Source organism: Porites lutea, chromosome 2 (assembly GCF_958299795.1).
Source record: "Porites lutea chromosome 2, jaPorLute2.1, whole genome shotgun sequence".
Lineage (NCBI taxonomy): Eukaryota > Metazoa > Cnidaria > Anthozoa > Scleractinia > Poritidae > Porites > Porites lutea.
The window spans coordinates 37,157,625-37,180,004 of record NC_133202.1 but is presented as its reverse complement, the minus strand read 5'-3'; the positions used below and the strand labels follow the sequence as shown (position 1 = coordinate 37,180,004).

At 39.6% G+C, this 22,380-nt stretch overlaps 1 protein-coding gene across 1 annotated transcript; it reads right to left on the bottom strand.

Moving 5' to 3' along the window:
* Positions 1-7,527: 7,527 nt before the first annotated feature.
* On the bottom strand, positions 7,528-9,736 carry LOC140928527 (tetratricopeptide repeat protein 28-like). Its single transcript, XM_073378282.1, has one exon. It carries the CDS (start codon positions 9,517-9,519, stop codon positions 7,831-7,833), a length of 1,689 nt encoding a protein of 562 aa, XP_073234383.1. The 5' UTR covers positions 9,520-9,736; the 3' UTR covers positions 7,528-7,830.
* Between the last annotated feature and the right edge of the window lie 12,644 nt (positions 9,737-22,380).

The window sequence follows — 22,380 nt, the reverse complement described above, 5'->3', positions numbered from 1 at the left end:
AAACAATTTAGGGCCTTGTAAATGCGCGCGATTTCGAGCAAAGCAAACATATAGAAATTATAGTTTTCGCTATTTGTTGACGTTTGTCAGCGTTTAAGAGTCAATCTCACGAAAAAAGCATTTTGTTAAAAAACTCGTAGTTTTTTTTCCTTCAAATTTTTTCAGCGCCACAATTGATTAATTAACTACCCGGACTCTAATTTCATGGTCATTGAAAAACTGTGACATTACCATGTATAAGCCCAAACTTGAGTAAACATTGAAGATTTTTAGCGTTTTGGCTGAGTTTGTGCTTTGGGAGTTGTCTATTGTTTCTAGTCTGTCATGATACAGCATTCTTGTTCAGCACGCGTGCAATGACCGCGCTTGACTGACTTCCGAATATAATAATTTTGTTACAGTGAGACAGGCCATCGCGTGATACATAGAGGTTTAACTCACAATTTTTAATCAATTCTCCTGCTTCTTGTGCCTTTGCAAAAAAATCAAGAAGTACTACACACTAAATCTACCTACTATTAAAAAAATATCCTTTTTTCATAGGTTTAATGCAAGCCAATAATTAAACCAACTCGTGACGGGAATCCCTTCTATTTTCTTATACTAAATTATCATATCTCGGTGAGCATTCGGAAGTCAGCCAAGCATGGTCATTCCACGCGTGCTGAACAAGAATGCTGTAGAATGACAGACTAGAAACAATAGACAACTCCCAAAGCACAAACTCAGCCAAAACGCTAAAAATCTTCAATGTTTACTCAAGTTTGGGCTTATACATGGTAATGTCACAGTTTTTCAATGACCATGAAATTCAGAGTCCGGGTAGTTAATTAATCAATTGTGGCGCTGAAAAAATTTGAAGGAAAAAAAACTACGAGTTTTTTAACAAAATGCTTTTTTCGTGAGATTGACTCTTAAACGCTGACAAACGTCAACAAATAGCGAAAACTATAATTTCTATATTATGTTTGCTTTGCTCGAAATCGCGCGCATTTACAAGGCCCTAAAGCGTTTTGCTGACTTGCAAGGACCCATCTGTTATAAGGATGCCCAAAATACAGAGATGAATCTCATAGTTTATCAGATATAATCCGTATAAAGTTTGCTCATCATTTTCGCATAAATTATGACCTAAATTTGGAAACCGCTGAATTTCTCGAATTGGGTCTTTGCGATTTTGGTGAAACTCTGTTCAGCGCAAGGTACTAATGCGCACTATATGTAGCCGAGAGATTTTCACGAAAAAATGCCGGCAACAGCAGATTTTCGACTCAGACCTCAAAGGGGCGTGGCATTATAATCACGTGACATTTACTCCGATCGCCAAAAATTTTATGTTATATTGTAGATTGATCTATATGTTATCCATCCTATGTGTTAGACTTACGATAAAAGTAAAGGTGGAGATACCAGAGAGCTTCAAAGTAGGATGGTACCCCCTAAAAAAAACTGGGCCGAGTCACCTTAAAACAGGTGTTCGCTCCTAAAGAGAAAAGGCCCACTCGTTTGAAATCATTGTTTCAGGAAAAACTCAAGTTTTCAACTGGGATTCATTTTCACCTCTGATAATCGCCTTGAGATAAGACGGCTGTAGTGCTGTCGCAGCTTTTACGTCACTTAGACAATCTGGATAATTTCCTGAAAAAGAGTTTTATTACACCCACAATAAAAAGAATAATCCGCAAGAAAATTAGAGTAAATCTGAACTGATGGGGCAGCCTCTACTTTAAAGACTCTATGTAAACCTTGCACACGCTGGAGGTGTTTCCAAATCCGACACGACAAAACACTTAATGTGATATGAGAAAAGTTTAGTGACCCACGAAACTAAGATTGTGAGTATTTGATAAGATTCCTTGCGAATGCAGCGAAGTATAAATTGGCAGAACGGGAGGATACATGCATAAATTGAACCTATTACAGCACATAAAACGGACATAAGGTTTTCAGGGACTCCAGACTTGAGCTATTAATGAACACACAAATGAGACCGGCACTATGCTCTTTGAGATGAGGTTGAAATTCTCTATAGAGACCCCATCCCCGTTCCCAGACTGTTTCTCCCTTAGGCTTTAAATAGGTCGTCCGCATAACCAAGAGATGATAATAGGACATAAGACTTCACCCTGATAACATCAATAGGGTCAATAGAGACAGTTGAATTGGGATTCCAGGAGTGTCTTAACGTAAAAGGGCAAAGATGCAGAATAGACAATAAAATGTTGGATACGGAACAACATGCAGTGTTGACAATTTGAGTAAATATAATATATGAATGATACTTTACTCAAGTGATAATGGGCTGATGCCCTGTTGTTGTATAATTTGGCATTCAGACCCTCATCCTTGCATTTTACTTCAATTCCCTCTGTGTACAAGTTAATAGCCTTGACAAAATCATGTTTACTAAATGCATCATTGCCGGCATTTTTGTGAGTTTCTGCTATGGCTGAAATAAAAATACAAACAGAGTTTTGAGTTCTGCCAGTATTTTAATGAGTCAAGGCCAGAGAACAAAACATAACATCTGATGCGGCTGACAAATTGTAGACCCACTTGAAATAAAGACGCTCGTTATAGGTACGCTTTGTGTTTGGAGTTTTAACACTTACTTGTACAATCAAGAGATGTTTGGTTTGTTCGTGAATCGCTCTCCTCTTTTGCTGATTTATCGCCTTCCTGTGTTAAAATCTTTTCGCTTTCTATGACAGAACAAGTCCTTATCTCCAACAGATCCTTATTGTCCTTGTCAATCTTACAAGAGTTAACAGGATAGAAAATAATCTGCTTTTACCTTAAACTAGGCTGACGGCAGTGGTAGGAATGACACGTTTGAGTAGCAGCAGCATCAGTTGAGCTGTATTTTCAAATGGTTCGATAATCAGTTCTGTGCGCTACTCTTTGTGTGAGACGTCAGAACTCGACACCAAAAATTCACTTAACATTTAAACCGATTTTATCGATTCAAGCTTAATTTACTAAAGGAGGTAATAATCTGTGCGGTCAGGGATTTGTATTTGCTCTTCTAAGAAAAGATAGTCTGTCCATTTGGCTGAGTATCTGCCCCAGTTTAACTCGAAGTTGTCGTAACCTTAGTGCTTTAATAAAATGAGAAATTTCGCCGGTCTATTGAAACCGGTCGTTTGTACAATAAAGCAAGTAGGACGCCAAGTGTTATTTTTGTTGAATAATGAAAGACTAATAAAAGAATAAATATCAAACCAGAAATTGCTCTCTTCAAACTGTAAATTATAATGATCCTGAGAGAAGATTCAGTGTGTTAAGGTTTTCCCTGCTGTACTGTTAGCTCTATACAAGAGAGGAAGGGCGATTCTTTTTTAATTTCCGTTTCGCTGACACAGCTTTAGCAGAAATCTCTTTGTTTTCGTCTTCGTCAACAAAACGAATAGCAATATCGCTCTCCGCGTCTTCCGCTATTTTGTCCTGCGTCAATTCGTGAAGGACGCGTGGCTCTGAGCGTGGGTCATCCACGCGGAACACATTCGCGCTATGTGAGTGGCTGTTGTCTAATCCCCCTTGGGATCTGTGGTCTTAAAAATAACTCGAGACGAATTACATATGGAATAGGGTGTGTATGGGGGATGCCTTCTCTGTCCCCTTTATCCTCTCTTGATTAAACAGATTCTTATTTGCTCTTTCCCTTTCAGCCTATCTATTTCTCAGTCTCTTGTGGTCACAGAAAGTTAATGTTTAATGGAAGAAGATCCAAATCCCTTCAAGAAATACTAATGGACAGAAATTCTGACAGAAGAGGAACTTCATCAATTGAAAGAAAGAGTTCAATCTTTTCTGAACGAGATCAAGTTTGAGCTATATACTGTAGGCTTTAATAAACTGTGCTCGCAAAAGTAGCATAATATGCTTCTAGAAAAGCTGGTATATGCCAATAATTATGCTAGGATATTATAAGAGAATTTCTGGGAATAAACAAAATAGGTACTAAAAATATTCGAAATAAAAATGACTAAACCTCGTGTTTGTGTTGTGTCCTTTCTGTTTGCTTCTAAAGCCACTTCGAGGCCGTTTTGGCGAGTTTTAAAGATTTTAAGTTGTACATACCATATAAGAAATAAACGTGTAAAGAAAGTCGGGGGCCCTATTTCTCATTATTCTACATCGCACTCATTATCTGTCTTCTCACTGGCTAAGATCCTATAGCTAATTTTGGAAATCAGCGCAACTTACAGATTAGTTAGTTCTCTGCTAGTAGATGACTAAGGTATAGGTTGCGCAGGTCGCAATGCATGATTACCAACAACAATTATATCAATTCAGGTTCCTTACGACGGTGTGTTTGTCGTTGTTTAATTAAGGTCTCAGTTAGAGTTATTAGCCTCGGCCTTGGGCTGGGCTGATAACACTTACCTTGACCTGGTTTAGTTCAGATATCACAAAAGTCGAATCTAATAAATGTTTATTGTAAGAACAGTAGCTCATGCCTCTCTTAAATTCATTATTATCCTAGATAAAAAAATTAAATGGACTTGCCCTTTCAAGAAGATTTGTAGAACAGAAATTGCAAGAAACAAAGAAATGTTTAAGTGAGAGGGAACAGTCAGTTTGCTCAACCTAGTCATTGCTGAGTTTTTTGCGTTGGAGCACCTGTCAAACTGCAAAATCTCCAAAGTATCCACTGGGTTAATGTAGGATGAATTTAGGTTTGTGGGCAACTATCCACCTACCCAATGTTGGCTTAGGGGAGGGGTAGGTGAGCAGTTTCCCAGAGACCTAAACTGATGCATCTTGTTTTCATAAGACTTTCCTTTTTCAACATCGTGTTTCTTCCTTGCTCTTCCTCGCGAAAGAAGGCGGCAAAAATCGGGTGAGCATGAAGACATGCTAAGTGAAAGGATTTTGACTGTTTCATTGGTTAATCCCGTAAAGCCTTTAACGGCCGTAAGAGTGATCAGCATCAAATTTCTTCTATCAATGGCTTATCTGGAACTCATTCATCACGTGAAATAAGAACACAACCACACAAGATGAATTCAATCGCTCTTTAACTATTTCTCGCCTGCATAATGTTTTCTCTCACCCCCTCGTCCCGCGCTACACGCACGTCTCTCGCGTTTCGCGCTAGACTGTGTCTTCTCCATTAACCGGACCGGGGACAGTATTTTCATGGGCGAAAGTTCACAAAGAGAAATTCTCATCTTACCGGTTAGCCGCCCATGTTTTTCGCTATCTTCGGCAAACAATTTGGCAGTTGACGAGATCCTGGCAGATATTGTTTGGAATGGATGATAACGAGCTGCACCGCAGATCTCCTTGGGACATTCGACGCGCGTGGGAGGCCAGCTGCTCCTCGGATTGAAAATATCGAGTTTCAACAAAACGGGAACGAACCCTGCCGTCCTCTTTTCTATTACCGTAAGCTAACGTTTGGGTAGAAATAGGGAAAATATTTTTCATACAGAAGTGACCAATCCCTCCCAAACAATTTTTCACTTCCCGCCATTTGATTGTTCAGAGACTTTTATACAGACCGGGAAGATCGAATATGTGATAATGTGATCTCTCCCAGATTACTGACTAATCTTCTGCTATCCTTTACAGGTCAGTAAATCTCCCGGATAAACATTCTATTCACCATTTTCACATAGACCATAATGCATCTTGTTAACCCCCCAAAGTTGTGCATAACCATTGTTTCCAATGTCTCCTGGGTAACATGGGTATTATGGCCGTCTAAAGAGAAATCTAAGACAATGGTTATGCAATTTCCTTCTTTTGGGGGTGGCGAGGTAAAGAGTAAACAAGGTGCATTATGGCCTATGTGAAAATGGTGAACTCAGTATTTTTGCAGCGTATTCAGGCCTTCAAATTATAAATTTATTTTGCGGTATTTGCCCGTATGGTTTGGGGTCTTTCATCATTGAAAAAATATATATACTTTCGTTTCTGTGGAGATGACTGCTGCTTACATCAACGTTCTACATCAACCATAAACACAATCATTTTGGGGCTGCATCGAGTTGTGTTTTATGATGGCTCTAATTGGCTAATAACGATGAGAGGAGAGGTTGGGCTACAAAAGGAAAGTCTACCGATTTCAGATTATCAGAACTTGGTATCTCTCAGATCGCTTTCACGGCTCGTCTTCTGTTAAGGGTGCTTATTGCAAATTAACGCTAAAAGAAAACCTTAACCAGGTTCCCAGTTTTCTCTCCTACCTGTTCCTACGTCACTCCGTAGGGACGGGTAAGAGAGAACCCTGGAAACGAGGTTGGGAAAGCCCTTTCTCCCTTCTACTTATACTTCGCCATTCAACTCCCGTCTTAAAAGGGATAAAAAGGGTAGGAGTTAAAACGAGCTAAAGTTAGCTCACGCTTCAAGAAGATCCCTCCACTGTGGGTCATTGCTTGGAATTGGCGAATCCAGTTCAGATATTTTTTGACAGGTGCGAAGATAAGAAACGGTTTTCCTCTAGGGTTGTCGTTTCATTTACTGTGGTCTTTCGCTATACCAAGGTAACAAGGAAAGCCGCAAAAATTTAGAACAATCAGTTACCTTCCAAGTTGGAACGGAATCAATATGAAATCCTTTCATTCAACTGATTTGTGCCTGGTTTCAGAGTCCCAAGGTATTGACCACCCGCCATTTTCGCACTAACAATTGGTTGGTACTCAAAACCTGAGCTTTTCAGTCTGTTTATGGTAGTACCTCACCTGATAAAGCAGATTTTGTGCGCTTTACTCTGCCAACGACACCCCACTATATATATTTCGTAGGATTTTACAAAAAGACATTTGTACCCCTGTATCAGGGGTAAAAGGGCTAAAGAGAGGGAAGGGAGAACACTCTAAGACAGGCACTTGCAGGTACCAAAGGGCGGTCCTTCTTGAGAGATTTGACTGTTTCATCAACAAATTGCACGGTCTTTTATCTCTTTCCTTTTTCTTTTAAAGAATTAAAGAGTGAATTAAGGGATTAAATTCATGTTCAGCTGCATTCCATGCACAAATCTCGAAATATGTTAGTTCTTATCATGTTGCGTTGCCAAGTATACTATGAACCTTATTTTAAAACGTCTTTGAAATGCCTGAAGGAAGGAAGTGAATTAGACCCGATCAAATTAGATGTGCCATTGCAAAGAATTTTAACGTTTATTTTTTAATTATTTATCTTTTTGTATTGCTGCACAATAACAATCAGATACTGCTTAAAACTACAGCTGAAACTAGCGTGCTGAGAAAACACCATATATCAGTCGCGACACTGCTCCTTTAACATTTAAGGCCTCGTTGCTTTCTACAGTAGCACAAAAACTCACAGATATTAGCCTTGTAATTAGTTTTCTCTACAAATTTTAGGGAACAATTGTATAGTGGGACATAGATATAACGAACCTCTATATAACGAAGTCCTCGGTATAACGAATGATTTTCTTTACCCAGTAATAGTAAAATATATGCATGGAAAAGAACTTCGACAAAACGAAACCGCGTCAAAGCGAACAAATCTTGCCAGTCCCCTGGCCCGTTGATTTATAGGCGCCACAGTACTTCAGTTGTCCGAAAAATGAAACAGAACAAAATGCATGAGATAAACCTTGCTACAGTTTATTATTGAGATAAATTGTTCACTTGCTTAGACTGCTAGTCTCCCTCACAGCCGTGATTTGTTTTTTCGCGGAAGAGAAGTGATACCGCTTCTTTTACTCAAACGGGCATTATTTGGGTCACTTCAGGCAGACCATATCTAATTCTCATTTACGTTGCTCACAGTCAGATGACGTTGTGGGAAGATCGACAAGACTTTGTTTCATACCATGTCTCTGTCTTTTGGGGACGTAGTTCCTTAATTTATTTATGACACCTTAATTTCTTCTTGTTTGTCGAGAGTGACGTCATCGCCTATAAGTGTAAAAGGCGCCCAGTATTTTACATCGCTGAACGTCTCGGATTCTCTGAGACATTTCATCGCGTGGTTAAGAGACTCGCTCGCACTTCGCCCTTTAACAAGGTTATGGTAGAAGCTTTTCATGAACTCCAACGTGGCCTCGTCATCGATGGCCCAAAGCGATACCAGAACAGAACGAGCACCAGCACCAATAAAGGCACGTGCTATACCGACCACGCCTTCAGCTTTGATCTCTCCCCGACCACTGTGACAGCAGCTAAGGACAACTAGCTTGGCTCGCAGCTTCACACTCATCACATCTGCCATTGTCAACATGTAGTCCTCTTCTGCAGGGGTCTGCGATTTCGGGCATTCAGGACTCGGGCTCAACGCTATCTCTCCGGTTTCCATGCGTCCATGTGCAGCAATGTGTACTACCGCAACCGAACTAATCTGTTTTAGCACTTCACATTTGGTGGCTAATTTTCCAGTGAGAGGTGCCGCATTAAGAATCCGCCCGATCATCTGTGCTTCTTGTCTGGCAAAAGGAAGTTGTTCGAGCTGGTCTCCATGGCTGTTGGTTACTTCACTGACGTCTGGATCTCCGACAATTAGAGCTCCACTACTGCTGTGGAATTTTGGACGATGAGCAATAATTTTCAAACTTGTCAGCGAAGGAATTAATCTGACTTTGAAGGATTCAAACAAGTATTTGGAAAAAGGATTCAGCAATGCAGCAAACGGAGCAAGCCATAATGGACCATCCGGCACAATTATTAGCTCATCGCCCTCAATGAGATCCAAAATTGGGGCAATAACATAGCTGTACAAGGCGGCTAGGGGAGGGTTATCCTCTTGGAGAAATTGCTGTGAGAACTTTTTGGATGATCGTTCCACAGTATAGCAGTTTTCGCGTAACACATCTATGGACCGATTCTCGCAGTTAACATTTGCACGAACACCATTGTTTTTGTACGCAAATTGTATCAGGGACTGTAATGTTTCAGCTGCGGCATTTTCTGCAAAATGGTGGCAAAGTGTCTTCTGTCGGTGAAGAACAGGTTTTTCTTTCAAAAGTAACCAGATATTTATCTTATTTTCTGACACAGATAGAAAAATCGTGCTTGATGAAGTACTGTTTAACATGCCGAATTCCTGCTCGTCAAGGCGCTTTCCTTCGGTTTGACCTTCATGAAAACCATACTGGGATGTCATAAGATCAGCTAGTGACTGGGCCCGACCTTCTTCGGCAGCAGCCAGAGCTTCATCAATCTTTTCTTGTTTTAACAAAACTCTACAAAGGCCTGTGTAAGCATAGTTACATTCGTTCCGAAATCCAATCTTCCATTTATCTTCAGACTGAAGTAGACTCCTCATTTGATTGAAAACTTCAACGCTTGTTTGGTAGTTTTCTAGAGCTTTAGGTAAAACTTTCAGCATCTCAAAGCATCGTCCAATACAACTGCGGGCTTGACCTTCCATGCCTTGATTTCCCATATCTTTAGCAATTGTAAGTTGTTGGTTGTGCCAATCGATAGCTTTCTTGTAGTCACCAAGAAACTGGGAAACTGAACCTAAATAGCCATAGGCAGCCCCTTCCCCAGCCTTGTCTCCCACTTCTTGGGCAATACAGAGACGCAGGTTGTAATAGTCCATGGCTTTCTTGTAGTTCCCAAGACGTTGAAAAGTGCCGCCGAGATGGCCATATGTACGACCTTCCCCTGCCTTATCTCCCACGTCTTTCGCAATTCTAAGACGGTGTTCAAAGAAGTGGAGGGCTGCAGTGAAATCCTCAAGGCCAAGATAAGCGTTGCCAAGATTACCATATGCTTTTGCTTCCCCATCTTTATCTCCAATGGTTTCAGCAATACGAAGATGTCTCATGTGGTAGTCAATGGCTTTTTCGAAGTCTCCGAGGCTGTCAAAAACACCACCAAGGCCACCATACGCGCCACTTTCTGATCCCAAGTCTCCAACATCTTTAGCAATATCAAGTTGGCGTTTATAGTATTCTATGGACTTCTTGAAGTCTCCAAGACTGCTATAAATATGTCCAAGGGTGCAATACGCACCCTTTTCCTGATCTTTGTTCCCTAGTTCTTTGGCGCAGGTAAGACACAGATTAGAGTAATTTACTGCATTTTTTGTATCTCCAAGGCTGAGGGAAGCGTTTGCGAGACCTGAATATGCAATTGCTACTGCTCCTTTGTTTCGTACATCTTTGGCAATGCTAAGGCCTAAGCTGTAATACTCTTGGGCTTTTTTGAAATTTCCAAGGCCTAGAAAAACGTTGCCAAGACCTATGTAAGCGTCTCCCTCTCCAGACTTGTGTCTCCTCTCTTTGGCAATGTTAAGGTGAAGCCTATGGTAAATTTCAGCTTGTTTGTATTCACCAAGACAGTCAAAGGCATGTCCGAGATTGCTACAGGCAACACCTTCTAATGGCCTTCCGATTGTCTTGTCAGCCAGACCTTTGGCGACACTACGACAACGGTTGTAGAGGCCTATTGCTTCATCATATCTACACAAACCTCGAGAAGCATTGCCAAGACCGTAGTAAGCAGAAGCTTCCAAAGGTTTTTCTCCCAGATCTATTGCTATATTGAGCGCACGGTTCTGGTACTCAATGGCTTTTTCAAAATTACAGAGCTCTTGGAAAACATCACCAAGACATTGACACACATTTCCTTCCTGTCTCTTGTTGTCCAATTCTTTGAAGATATCGAGAGCAAGGTAGTTATATTCTTTGGCTTTCTTGTAATCACACTGATCCAGAAAAAACCCACCAAGAATACTATACACAGCTCCTTCTCTAGCTTTATCTCCCGCTTGCTTGGCATTACTGGGTATTTGGCAGTAAAAGTTAACGATGTCTTTGGAATTCCCAGAAAGATTTGGCACAGCAACAAAATTGCTCATAACGCGTGCAAATTCATCATCTACTATTTCAACGGGTTGGTTTTCTATGGGCACATTCGTTGATGGTTGATATGGAGTTAACACCTGTAAAATTGAATTGCTTTTTGATCAGATATTAGTTAGGATAGTTGATTGTATTGGTGTACTGGTTTTCGCGTACGTCTCTAAAATGTGTGCCCAACCATGCAATCGTGGTAGATTTGAGCTAGGTAGGTCTCATGTGAATGTCTCTCTTATCTTAACCATGTGTATACAGTGGAAACTCTATTCAACCAGTCCTCGGTATAACGAATGATTTTCTTCAGCCCAGCCAAAATTACAATAAAATGTATGGAACAGAACCTCGATATAACGAACTTCGATTTAACGAAATCCTCGTTATAACGAACACAACCCAGAAACGCAAACATAAAATATACCTCGATGTAACGAATAAATGTCAACATGTGACCAAAAGATAGTTAAAGATGAATTCAAAACAGAGCAACGAGGATAAAATTTATGTGTACAGTAATTTTAAGAGGTTTTGTTTGCCTGTTCTTGTGTTTCTAGTGCCGTAGCTAACAGCTCTGAACTGAGACAATAGCTCCGTATACAAATGCTTATTATAGAAGTTGTTCAGATCCGGAAATGCTGGGCGTTGGAAATTAATCATTCATTCTACCTCGATATAAAGACTGAACATTTTGCTTGTTTTACCAAAAAATTCCTTATCTAGGTTTTCGATATAAGGAACCTTGGATATAAGGAACAAATTTCCTCAGTCCCTCGGCCCTTCGTTATATCGAGGTTCTACTGTACTTACTTCAAAACGTATGTATTTGCGATTAACACATTTTCTTGGTTGAACAGTTATCCGTGAGCCCAAAATCTTATGTACACCGACCACTAACCGTTTTTCCACAGTCAGTGGTAGCTTCTGAGTTTGGAGTATCCCTTTGGCATATCCCCCTTACTTTTAAGAGCGCCTTGTTACCATTGTCAATCTTAAGACTGTCAAGTTCGATAATCAGGTTTTAGAAAGTATCCTACAATGGACTTGGTAAATGATATGGATATGAATTCCGGCTGTTTTTTTCTTTGGTGGGAATGGGGTTGATTTAGGAATGAAAGAAACAAGGGAAGAAAAAGGTAAGTTGATCCGCTGATGAGCTCAGGAGCACCTTGTGGTGGTGGACCATCTGGTATTTGTCTGCCCATTACTTCCTTCTTACCTTCAATCCTCAAATCCAATATTTTCCAATTTTATATAATTTCAAACATCCCCAGTTTTTATTTACTGGAGAAGGTCGAGAAATCATCCAAAAATACCTAACTTTTTATTGTGGAGCCACTTTTTGGGTTGAAAGAGACGAAAAACAAGGCTTTTAAAAAGAATCACCCCTTAAAAATACTGAGTGAATATATGTGAAAAACGAGCCCCACGTGGCTATTTGTAATAGCGAGAAGAATTCCCAAATCCTGAAATCTGATTGGTTCCGAGTAATTCTCTACTAATTATTCACTTCATATTTCAGTTTTTAAAAACCCACAAATCCAACATTTCCCTTTTTCTCCAAATTTCAAACATCTTCCCCCCTAAATTTTACACATTAAAGACATTTGAAAGATCATCCAAAAATTTACAAATAATTATAAACCTAATAGCCTGCGAACAGCAGACGCATTTTTGGTCGTCCCTTCTCTCCCTGCGAAAAATAGCGTCTGCGAACCCGAGCGGCAAAACGATTTCCGTGACGTAAAACCTTTTGTTTTGATGTTAGCCAATCAGATCAAAGGATAGAATACAGCTCGAGTGACTCCTTTCGACCTCGCGCGCTGAAGTGTCTTGGATTTCGGCGACAGTTACCAAATACGCTTTGGAACGTGAATTTCACGACCATAACAAGGTTTCCTGCGACGTTGAATGCTGACTTCTTTATGAAGTAACTGCTTCTTAAGCTATGTATGTGATGTGGGCCTTTGGTTTCGCTTTGTAAAATACGGTAGTACGTGACATAAACAAAACCTGGACAAAATAATCGCTACAGCGAAAGGAAAGTAACGTAGCTTAATGACATCGCGCTCAGACTTATTTATTTCAGTTTAACCAGCGCTGACAAAAGGATGTGAATCAATTATACAGACATATCCTTGACTGATTCAGAAATCTCTGATAATCGCTCGTTGATAATTCTAGTATCGCCACAACACAATGATCTGAAATATTATAAACCTGGGCCAGACATAGCGTCAAAATAAATAGTTACAGCAGTAGATCAAGATGACATTTCAGCTACGACGCTTCGACTCATCTCAAAAAAAACTATGGAAATTAAAACCTTGAAAAGAACATGTATGTAAAGAAATATAAGAACAAATATAAAATGCTTTCGATCTGATCAAAGTTCTGTCTGAACCAAGAAGCAACCACGCATGGGAAATCAATTACCACACGTACTAGCTTTCAAAGATAAAGGATATCTACTAAAAAATATCTAAAGCGGCACACGACAAACTATTGAAGAGTTCTCCAAAGCATACTTTCCTGCCGGGAACCAGAAAGGAACAGAAGCAACAAACGGCATGATGCGTCTACTTTCATTAGGACATATATCGTTTCGAATATGACCAAAAAAACTAGGTGTGATAAATCATTGACTCTGAAGGCAAATAGATAAAAAATGTCCTGTAATCTTTTCTTCGATATAAATCCTCTTGATGCTTATTTCGTCAATCAGTCCCACAATCCTGGCAAATTAACTTTCGTAAACGCGTGGTTCTGAGAAAGAGATAGAGATAGATAGATAGATAGCTTTATTAATTATTCTAATTATAATTATAATTTATTAATTATTCTATGGGCGGCCATAGACAAGCTACGTCGTCCTTTCAATTTCGACTTGTATCCAACGCTCACGATCTTGCGAGAAGTCTCGTGAGTTAGTTCCTTGATTTTAAGAGCTAAACCGTGATTGGCTCAAAAGGTTTTACGTCACGGAAATCGTTTTGCCGCTGGGGTTCGCAGACGCTATTTTTCGGAGGGAGAGAAGCGACTACCGGAAATGCGTCTGCTGTTCTCAGGCTATTGAACTAAGGCCTGTAACTTAATTGAGTCATTTTTGGATTGAATGAAGTCTTGGCCTGATATTTAAGAAAAAAGAGTGGAAATCAACAAAAAATAATACTTTTAACCGTACTCCCCCCTTAATATTTTAACCGATTTTATCGATTCAAGCTTAATTTACTCAAAGGTAAAAAAGAAAGAGACATTGACGTAGTAAAAGTAAAGAAGGTAATAATCTGTGCGGTCAGGGATTTTTATTTGCTCCTCTCAGAAAAGATAGCCTGTCCACACATGCTTTTTCCTTCCCTTTTTTGAGTAATTTATCCAGTGCGTTGCTGCTTTTCGTACGCGCACATAAAGACCTCAAAAGAGAGGAAAAGAAGGTCTGCGAAGAGATAGACAGAACATAGAAAGGATACGGTTAGTCCTTTATCACACCAGACGATGGCTTCTTCAAGCTGCTTCAAATTTAAACAGGTATTCGCCCCTAGGGAAAAAAAGTCGACTCATTTAAAATGATTAAATGGAGGAAAAAAAATCAGGTTTTCTACCGGGATTCATTTTCACCTCTGATGATCGCCTTGAGATAAGACGGCTGTAGTGCTGTCGCAGCTTTTACGTCAGTCAGACAATCACGGTAATTCTCTGAAAAAGAGTTTTTTGAGAAATATAACTTTTCAATCAGTAACACAGGCGGTCCAATAGGAGAGGCCGGAGCTATGACCTTCAGGCTGCTAGTCCATAAGCTCTACCACTAAGCTACAAGAGACTCATGGAAGGTAAGGGCACTACTGAACAAGGTTTAAGTGACAAATAACCTGCATACTGCTTGGTCAAAAATGTTGATATGTACTTATGCGCAGTGATACAGATGTGATGGTGAAATTGGAGCTTGTTGAATACATAAGAAAGATGATTTTACAATCAGTGACACAGGGAGTATTGGGATTACTCGAATTTTTCCCTCTGAGCCGCCTGTGTCACTAATTGACAAATCATCTTTTTAAGGTATTGAGCAGGCCCATCGTTCGCCATCACATCTCTGTCAAGAATGTTTTCTTATTATTCTTTTATTAAAAAGAATAATCCTCAAGTAGCTTAGAAAGAATTGCCCTATCAGCTCGAAAACATTAGCTCTTAAAATTATGCTTTATTCAGGAGTCTCATAATTGAGTGGCAGTGCCTGTTTTGTTTTGCATTCTGTGCGATCTAAGTTCCTTAAGTAACCCAAGGAAGCAAGATTGAGTATTTTATAAGATTCCTTGCGAATGCAGCGCAGAATACATTGGCGGAACGGGAAGATACATGAATCGAACCTATTAAGGCACATAAAACGGACAAACGGTTTTCAGGGACTCCAGCCATTAATGAACACGTAAATCAAGAGACCAGGCACTGTCTGCTTTGAGACGATGTTATCGAGGTCTATCGAGAACCCACCGCCCTTCCCCCTCTGTTACTTTCTTAAGCTGTAAAAAGGTCGCTCACCTAAGACTTTATCCTGATTCATCAATGGGGCAATAGAGATACCGTAAAATTCCGAAAATAAACCCCTCCAAATATAAGCCCCCCTGGGGCTTGTATTTGGAACATTGCGCTCAAACACAAAGTAAAACAAAGCAAAAACGGTAAATTTACTTCCAACTTTAAGGCTAGCCCAATCGATTTTGAAACGGAAATTTCCCTCCATGGATAATCCCCTCAAAACGGGCCTTTGAAAAATATAAGCCCCGGGGCTTATTTTCGGAATTTTACGGCAGTTACATGGAGATCCCAAAAGTGTCTTTACGAAGAAGGGCTGGGATACAGAACAGAGAACAGCATGTTGGATACGGAATTTAATGTAATGTTGACAATGCGTAAATATGAATATGATATTTACCCAAGTGATAGTGAGCTGATGTTCTGTTGTTGTACAATTTGGCATTCAGATCCTCATCCTTGCATTTCACTTCAATTCCCTCTGTGTACAAGTTTATAGCTTTGACAAAATCATCTTTATGAAATGCATCATTGCCAGCATTTTTGCTAGTCTCCGCAATTACTGAAACAAAAATACATACAAAGGTTTGCTAGTAACTGGACTAGCCGAGGCCAGAGATTAATCTAAACTGAAAATGTTGTCTGACATACAAAATATTGTACAGAGCCACTTAAAGTGAAGACCCTGGTTAACAAGCCCGCTTTTTGTTTGAAGTTTACTTACATGTACAATCAAAAGATTTTGGTTTGTTTCCTGAATCGCCCTCTTCTGTTGCGTCTTCGTCCCCTCCCTGTTTTGACAGCTTTTCGCGTTCCTTGATAGAACAACTCTTTATCTTCAACAGACCCTGGTTGTCCTTGTCAATCTTACAAGGGTAAAGGTGTAGAAAATAATCTAAATTCATTCTTAACCTAGGCCTTACATAAGTTTTTGGCATTAGAAGTTGTAGTTGTGACAATAGGAAGAACAGTAACAGCTGTTGTTTAAAAAAATCAAATCTTTTTCTGCACATATTAAAAAAAAAAACAAAACAAAAAAAACAAAAAAAAAAAACATATCAATAGCGGCTACGGTTAAAAATGTAAACCGTTAAACTCGCCACTGACAGATCATCTTATTTTCAAATCGTCTTCATTGATTCAACTTCTAATTTACTGAGGGCTAAAAAAAGTGAGTTGATAGTAAAGTATTAAAAGTAAAGAAAACAATAGTTGTGCAACGAGCCAGCGTGCATTTATCTAAGAAAGGATACGGCAAGTCCTTTATCACACCAGATGATAGCTTCTTCAAATTGCTTCAACTTTACACAGGCGCTCGCTCCTAGTGAAACAAAGTCGACTAATTTATCATTTCTCATGAAGAGAGATAAGCTTCAGATTTTCAACTGAGATTCATTTTCACCTCTGATAATCGCCTTGAGGTAAGACGGTTGTAGTGCTGTTGCAGCTTTTACGTCATTCAGACAATCATGGTAATTCTCTAAAAAAGATACCCATATGATAATCATTCGTAAGAAGAATAATCAAAATAAAATTCCGGGCACCCTTACTCGAAAAGTAGACCTTTTTACACATACGGCGGCCATATTAAATTAATCAGATTTATGGAGTATTGTAGGATGCCCAGGGGGCATGAGCACGATTCGATATACTCGCTCAGTATTTACGCGCGCTTTTTGGGCCAATTTTTCTTTAAGCTTTCCTAGAAAATGATTGTAATGGGAAAAAAAGATCGATGTGCCGTGTCTGGATGTCATAATGTTCGCCTTTTCACAAGAAATATACAGTGAAGTTCTCTTTTTGCCCGAGAAGCGCGCCTAAATACTGAACGAGTTCCCCCCTCAACCCCCCCCCCCCAAGCATCTCATAATACTCCTTAAATCTAATAAATTCAATATGGCTGCCGTATCGCTGCTTACACAAGCGAGACCAATGAGTGTGCACTCTCTAGACTGAATATTAAAGGAAGTCTTTAGGGGTATCCGTAAATGCCACGTCCCTCAGTTAGAAAGTTTGTTGCATGTTGATCCCACATTCAGTATATTACCTAAATAGAAGTATACCGTCGATCTGTTGTTGTACAGCTTGGAAACAAGTTCTTTATCCGCGCATTGAATTTTGAGTCCTTCCGTGTAAAAGAAAATGGATTTGGCAAAATCTTTCTTTGTGTATGCCCCATTGCCTGCATTCTTGAGTACTTCTGCTTTTTCTAAAACGAAAACAATCACGGTTCCTGAGGAAGTCTGAGCACAAGCCTTGCATCCTATTTTACCTCCCAACACAACTGTTGTGATAGGTTCACTTGTCCCGTGGATTTACTAGACTACAGCTGTAAATTAGTCAGACCAATTCACTCTAACAAAGTTCTAGCAATCTGAAAGTCAGTTAATCATGATCTTTCTACGTTGCCGATTTGCTTTAATTATCAGCTCAGTTGATAAAACTAAGTCTTTGTGTAAGTTTTACTTCTCTACCGACACCACAGTTTCTTTACAAACTTACTTTCGTTGTTATTGATTGAGAAATGGACTGAACTGGTTAAATGTTGGCCCAGAAAAGCGCGAGGTGCATGTCTTCGACTCCTTTGTCGATCCCCTTACTTGCAGAGTCACCCCTGCACCTTCCTTACAGTCTGTACAGCGCTCGTACGGCAGGCACACGCTGATGTCATATTCAACAACGTAGAACTATTTTTATTGAGTGATTAAAAGTACGAGTGATCGAGAGTTCAAGTGGTATAAGACTTCAAACAGACGGTGGATAGTCAGCATTAAAATAAACCTGCCATTCCATATTTTAGTTAAGACTTAGTATAACACTACCCCGCGACCAAGGTTCGTTACTGGGTTTAAAATAAGACTGGTGAACTGTCTGAGATAGGAAGCACGTACCGGGAACGTACTGTAACTGTTCGTACCTTCCTTACTCACACTTTCTGACAAACGGCGGTTTTCTGTGGGAAGCGTGCCCCTGAACGAGCGGGGAAGCCGCGAGGGAATGGGGGAAAATGTGCGCGCTCTACAGCTATCCTGTTCCAGGTGTTCAGATCGTGGGGACGGCGCGAAGAGATGAGAGCAGGAAAAACAACGAGGGGGTGGGGTAAGGGGTGAGACTTTCTCTCCCGCAACCTCATCTCCTTATTTTTCTCCCGCTCTCTTACTTTGCGCCGCACTCAACTAATTCAACACGTGGAATAGGCTACGACTACAAACAAACCGGTAGCTACACAGGCTTCCCAAGATCAAGACTAGACAAACTTAAAAATTCTGTGCTCGTTGTCCAAATAGCGATTAATACTGAAACCTATGTTATAACGTCAACTACTATACTAAACTCGTTTTATTCAGTTTATATACACCTCTTAAAGTGTCCTCCTCAAAGTCATTCTCATAGTCATTGTCCTCTATTTTTTTCTTTACAGGATGTGTGACATTCATTTCGCCTGTAGCTTTAACTGAACCCCTTACCACAGCTCCTGTGTTGATAAAATTAGTATTCTTATAAAATATAATGATAATGATAGTTACTTACTTTACACAGTTGTAAACTAATTGAGGACACCTAACTTACTACACACCAAATTACATAGAGTGATTTTACTTGACCCGTGTAACAGATACTAACAACTACTGCCAAATAGCTACTAGTATAGTGCGTAGTTTTCTACTACCTATTTCTAATGTACTTAACTAGGATACATCACCATGCCTAGAGATATCAAATTAATTGACAGTCCTCCTAACAGCAAATGTAAATTTAACTAGAAGAGTTGACATTCTTAACCTGTTATGTTTGATTTGAATTATTTGTTGCAGGCATTTGCTCTGCCCCACTAGCATAGTTAGGGGAAAAATGTGGATTTCATTAGGTTTTAAATTTATTAATGGCATGTGAACTACAAAATTATAAAAATAGGATTTCAACGTTTTGAATAAGTTTTTCTGATTTAAGAGTGTACAAATATTATAACCAGGAATGTTTATTCCTGTATATAATTATTGGAATAGTGTACCTTTAGTAATTTCTGTACACATATTATATGTATCCTCGAAAATTGCATTTTCTAGAAATAATTATACAGCTTAGTGGCTGAACAACTGGACCTTTCTCCTGTTCAAATACCAACTGTTTTTAGATTTGACAATTTAAGGACTCGAATCCTGAGAAAAGGAAACTCCAACTCCCAACAATGTTAGGACCTGCAGTGCATCGGTGTGGGAAGGATACAGACCATAAGACTTCAATGCGCGCGCTTGGCCCCAACAATGTTGGAGGAGCTTTGCATTACGGATCCACCATTGTTGGGCTACGTTTGACTGGTGTCTAACTTTGTGCAACAACTCCCAACAACACGCGACAACGCCCAACAGAGTGTGCAAAAGGTCGCAACATATGACAACCAACAATGTTGCATCCATTTGCAAGGGGCTTAAGAGACTTTACGAACACAATGGGCGCAATTCAAACACAACGTTTGACTCAAGGCTTTACCAACCATGACGTAACCACGACAGAAATTGTCGAGTCCAGTCACTTGTAATTCAAAGAGTTGTTCTACCGTTGTGTCTAAATTTACAAGATATATAAAACTGGCCCGTCATCAGTCAAATTATAAGCCTCTAGACCATTCTTATAACATAAGAGAAATCATAAAATATAGATTTAGCCAGGGCTAAAAGCGAAGCTCTGGTTAATAATACGTGTAAACAAAAAAAAATTGATCGTGTAATGCTAAACGAGGACGACAATGAAAATGGCTTCAAGACTAATAGATCTAATTAGCAAAAAAACAAATTGCACGTGCAGCACACTTTTTCTTCTAATTAGCAAAAAACAAATGTGCACGTGCAGCACGCTTTTTTGTCTTTCCCTTGCCGTTGTTTTGTACGACTACAACGCTGTTTTGTACGACTAAAACGTCAAACTTCCTAGTTACACATTATTTTTATGGAGGAATTGTCGTATGTGCTTACCAATATTTTGTTTCCTGTGTTCATGTTCGCTTTTATTTTTCACTGCCGCTCATTTTCACCTTGCTGGCCGCTAGCATTTCTTATTTTCTCACCGCCGCTTTGATTTTCCATGTTTTTCTTCCCACGAAATTCGTCTCCTTTGTTTTCAATAACTCGCTCTAGCTCTTTCTCTGTTATCCACGTTAGTGTAAACATAAAAAACAACGCTGAAAAGACACGACTTTCTTGTTGTTTTTTCTTTCTAAAAGTCCGGGCGGCCATGTGATTTCCTTCCAAATATAATATTACTCTTTAGTATTCACCAAATCAGTGGTTAGCGATTTTCGCGCCTTCTGATTGGCTCCCGTAACCCAGAATATCCTTGGATATTCACTGTTTTGGGACGGTATTCAAAATGGCTTCTCGTTTCGCGACAGTTTCGAAATAAGAAATTTTAACGGTAATTGAAGCAGCTGCACTAACAAACACCAAGAAAGGGACAAAATTTGGCTTGTCGGCGTTTACTGGTCGGTAGAAAAAAATTTTCTTACCGAATTTGCAACAAAATCATAAAAAATGAAAAAAACAACGTCAATTGCAACGTAAACAAACTGTAACTAAGTGACGTCTTTTATTTACAGAAAGGTTCTTTTTGATTTTTATTCAACTGATTTGGTAAATAATAAAACAACTATCCCCCTTAGGGTCGGTTCATAGTGCTAGATAAATACCTCGACCTTTCGCGTCTCGGTATATTACCACCACTGTTCACCTCCCCTTCGGGGTACAGTTGTATCATATTCTTAAACTTTTTCACCTCCCTAAAATTACATGAAACTCCTTTGTGTACGGCCCTTGTTTTTACAAGTAAGGTCAGTTTCAAACGCCGTGCTACTGCCGTGCCGAACTAAATTGATCGAATTAAAGTCGACTTTCGCGTGGCAGTAGCGAGGGGTTTAAAACCAAGTCGTGCTACTGCCGTGTAGCACAGCAACCTTTGCCGTGCTACACGGCTGTAGTTCGACTTGGTTTCAAACGTCGCGCTACTGCCGTGCCGAACTCAATTCCTAAATTATGAATACATTAGAATACATTTAAAAGTTTGCAAAATCGTTTCTTTTTTTTTGTGTTTTGTTTTCGGCAACAACCTTTCTATTCGACTGAATAAAATTCGACGTCTGAAACCAAGTCGTGCTAGTGTTGTGCTACAGTCGAGCTACAGTCGAGACAGCTTAGCACGGCAGTAGCACGACGACGTTTGAAGCAGACCTGATATTGTCAATATCAATAACACACAAACAACAAGAAGGAAGTGAAATTTGATGTCCAAGTATCCCTTCCGGTGAGTTTAGTTCGTTTTCCTGACATGAACTAAGAAGAACATCTATAAGCGTTCTCATTTCGTAACTCCAAAGACACGACACCTCTGACATGACTCTGTTAACCTGCCTAAGCTTGTTTTGTTCATAGATATCAGATAGAAGCAATGGAATACCAACTATTCATGCATCCATTCCACTTACTGCGGACTCTTGGGTCGCCAAAGACTTACCGCTATGTTTAGTGCGTAACCCAAAAGTTTCGTCTTTTCAGAATTTAAATGTTTGGTCGAGCGTCAATTTTTCCTTGACAAGGATTATGCAATCCTTTTGCGATGTCAATAACACTTTCACATACCTCCGGGTAGGGCTAATAAAGCTTGATTCGTTGATATAAAGATAAATAGACACCTGCCCGATCGTCATTTGACGGCTTTCCTCCTGGTACATTACCCAACTTGAGCGTCAGTACTTATCTAAATGGGTGTTCCGGCTCAACTCAAAACTACTTTTTTCCACTGGTTACTAGTGGTTATTCTCTGTCATGATTTTTGTACTTTTTCGCGAATTTTAATTTAAGAAGTATTTTTTCAAACAGTCTTTAATCAAGAATTCGAAGTCCGTCAAATCAAATGACTTCCAAATAATCCCTAAAATGTATGATTTATTGACTCTACAATTAGCTCGCTTTGCTCGCCAGGGATAATCAGAAAAAAGTAGTTTTGAATGTAGCCAGAGCACCCATTTATATAACTACTCAAATATACAAATGCAACCTTTTTTTACAAGAAATGTGTGA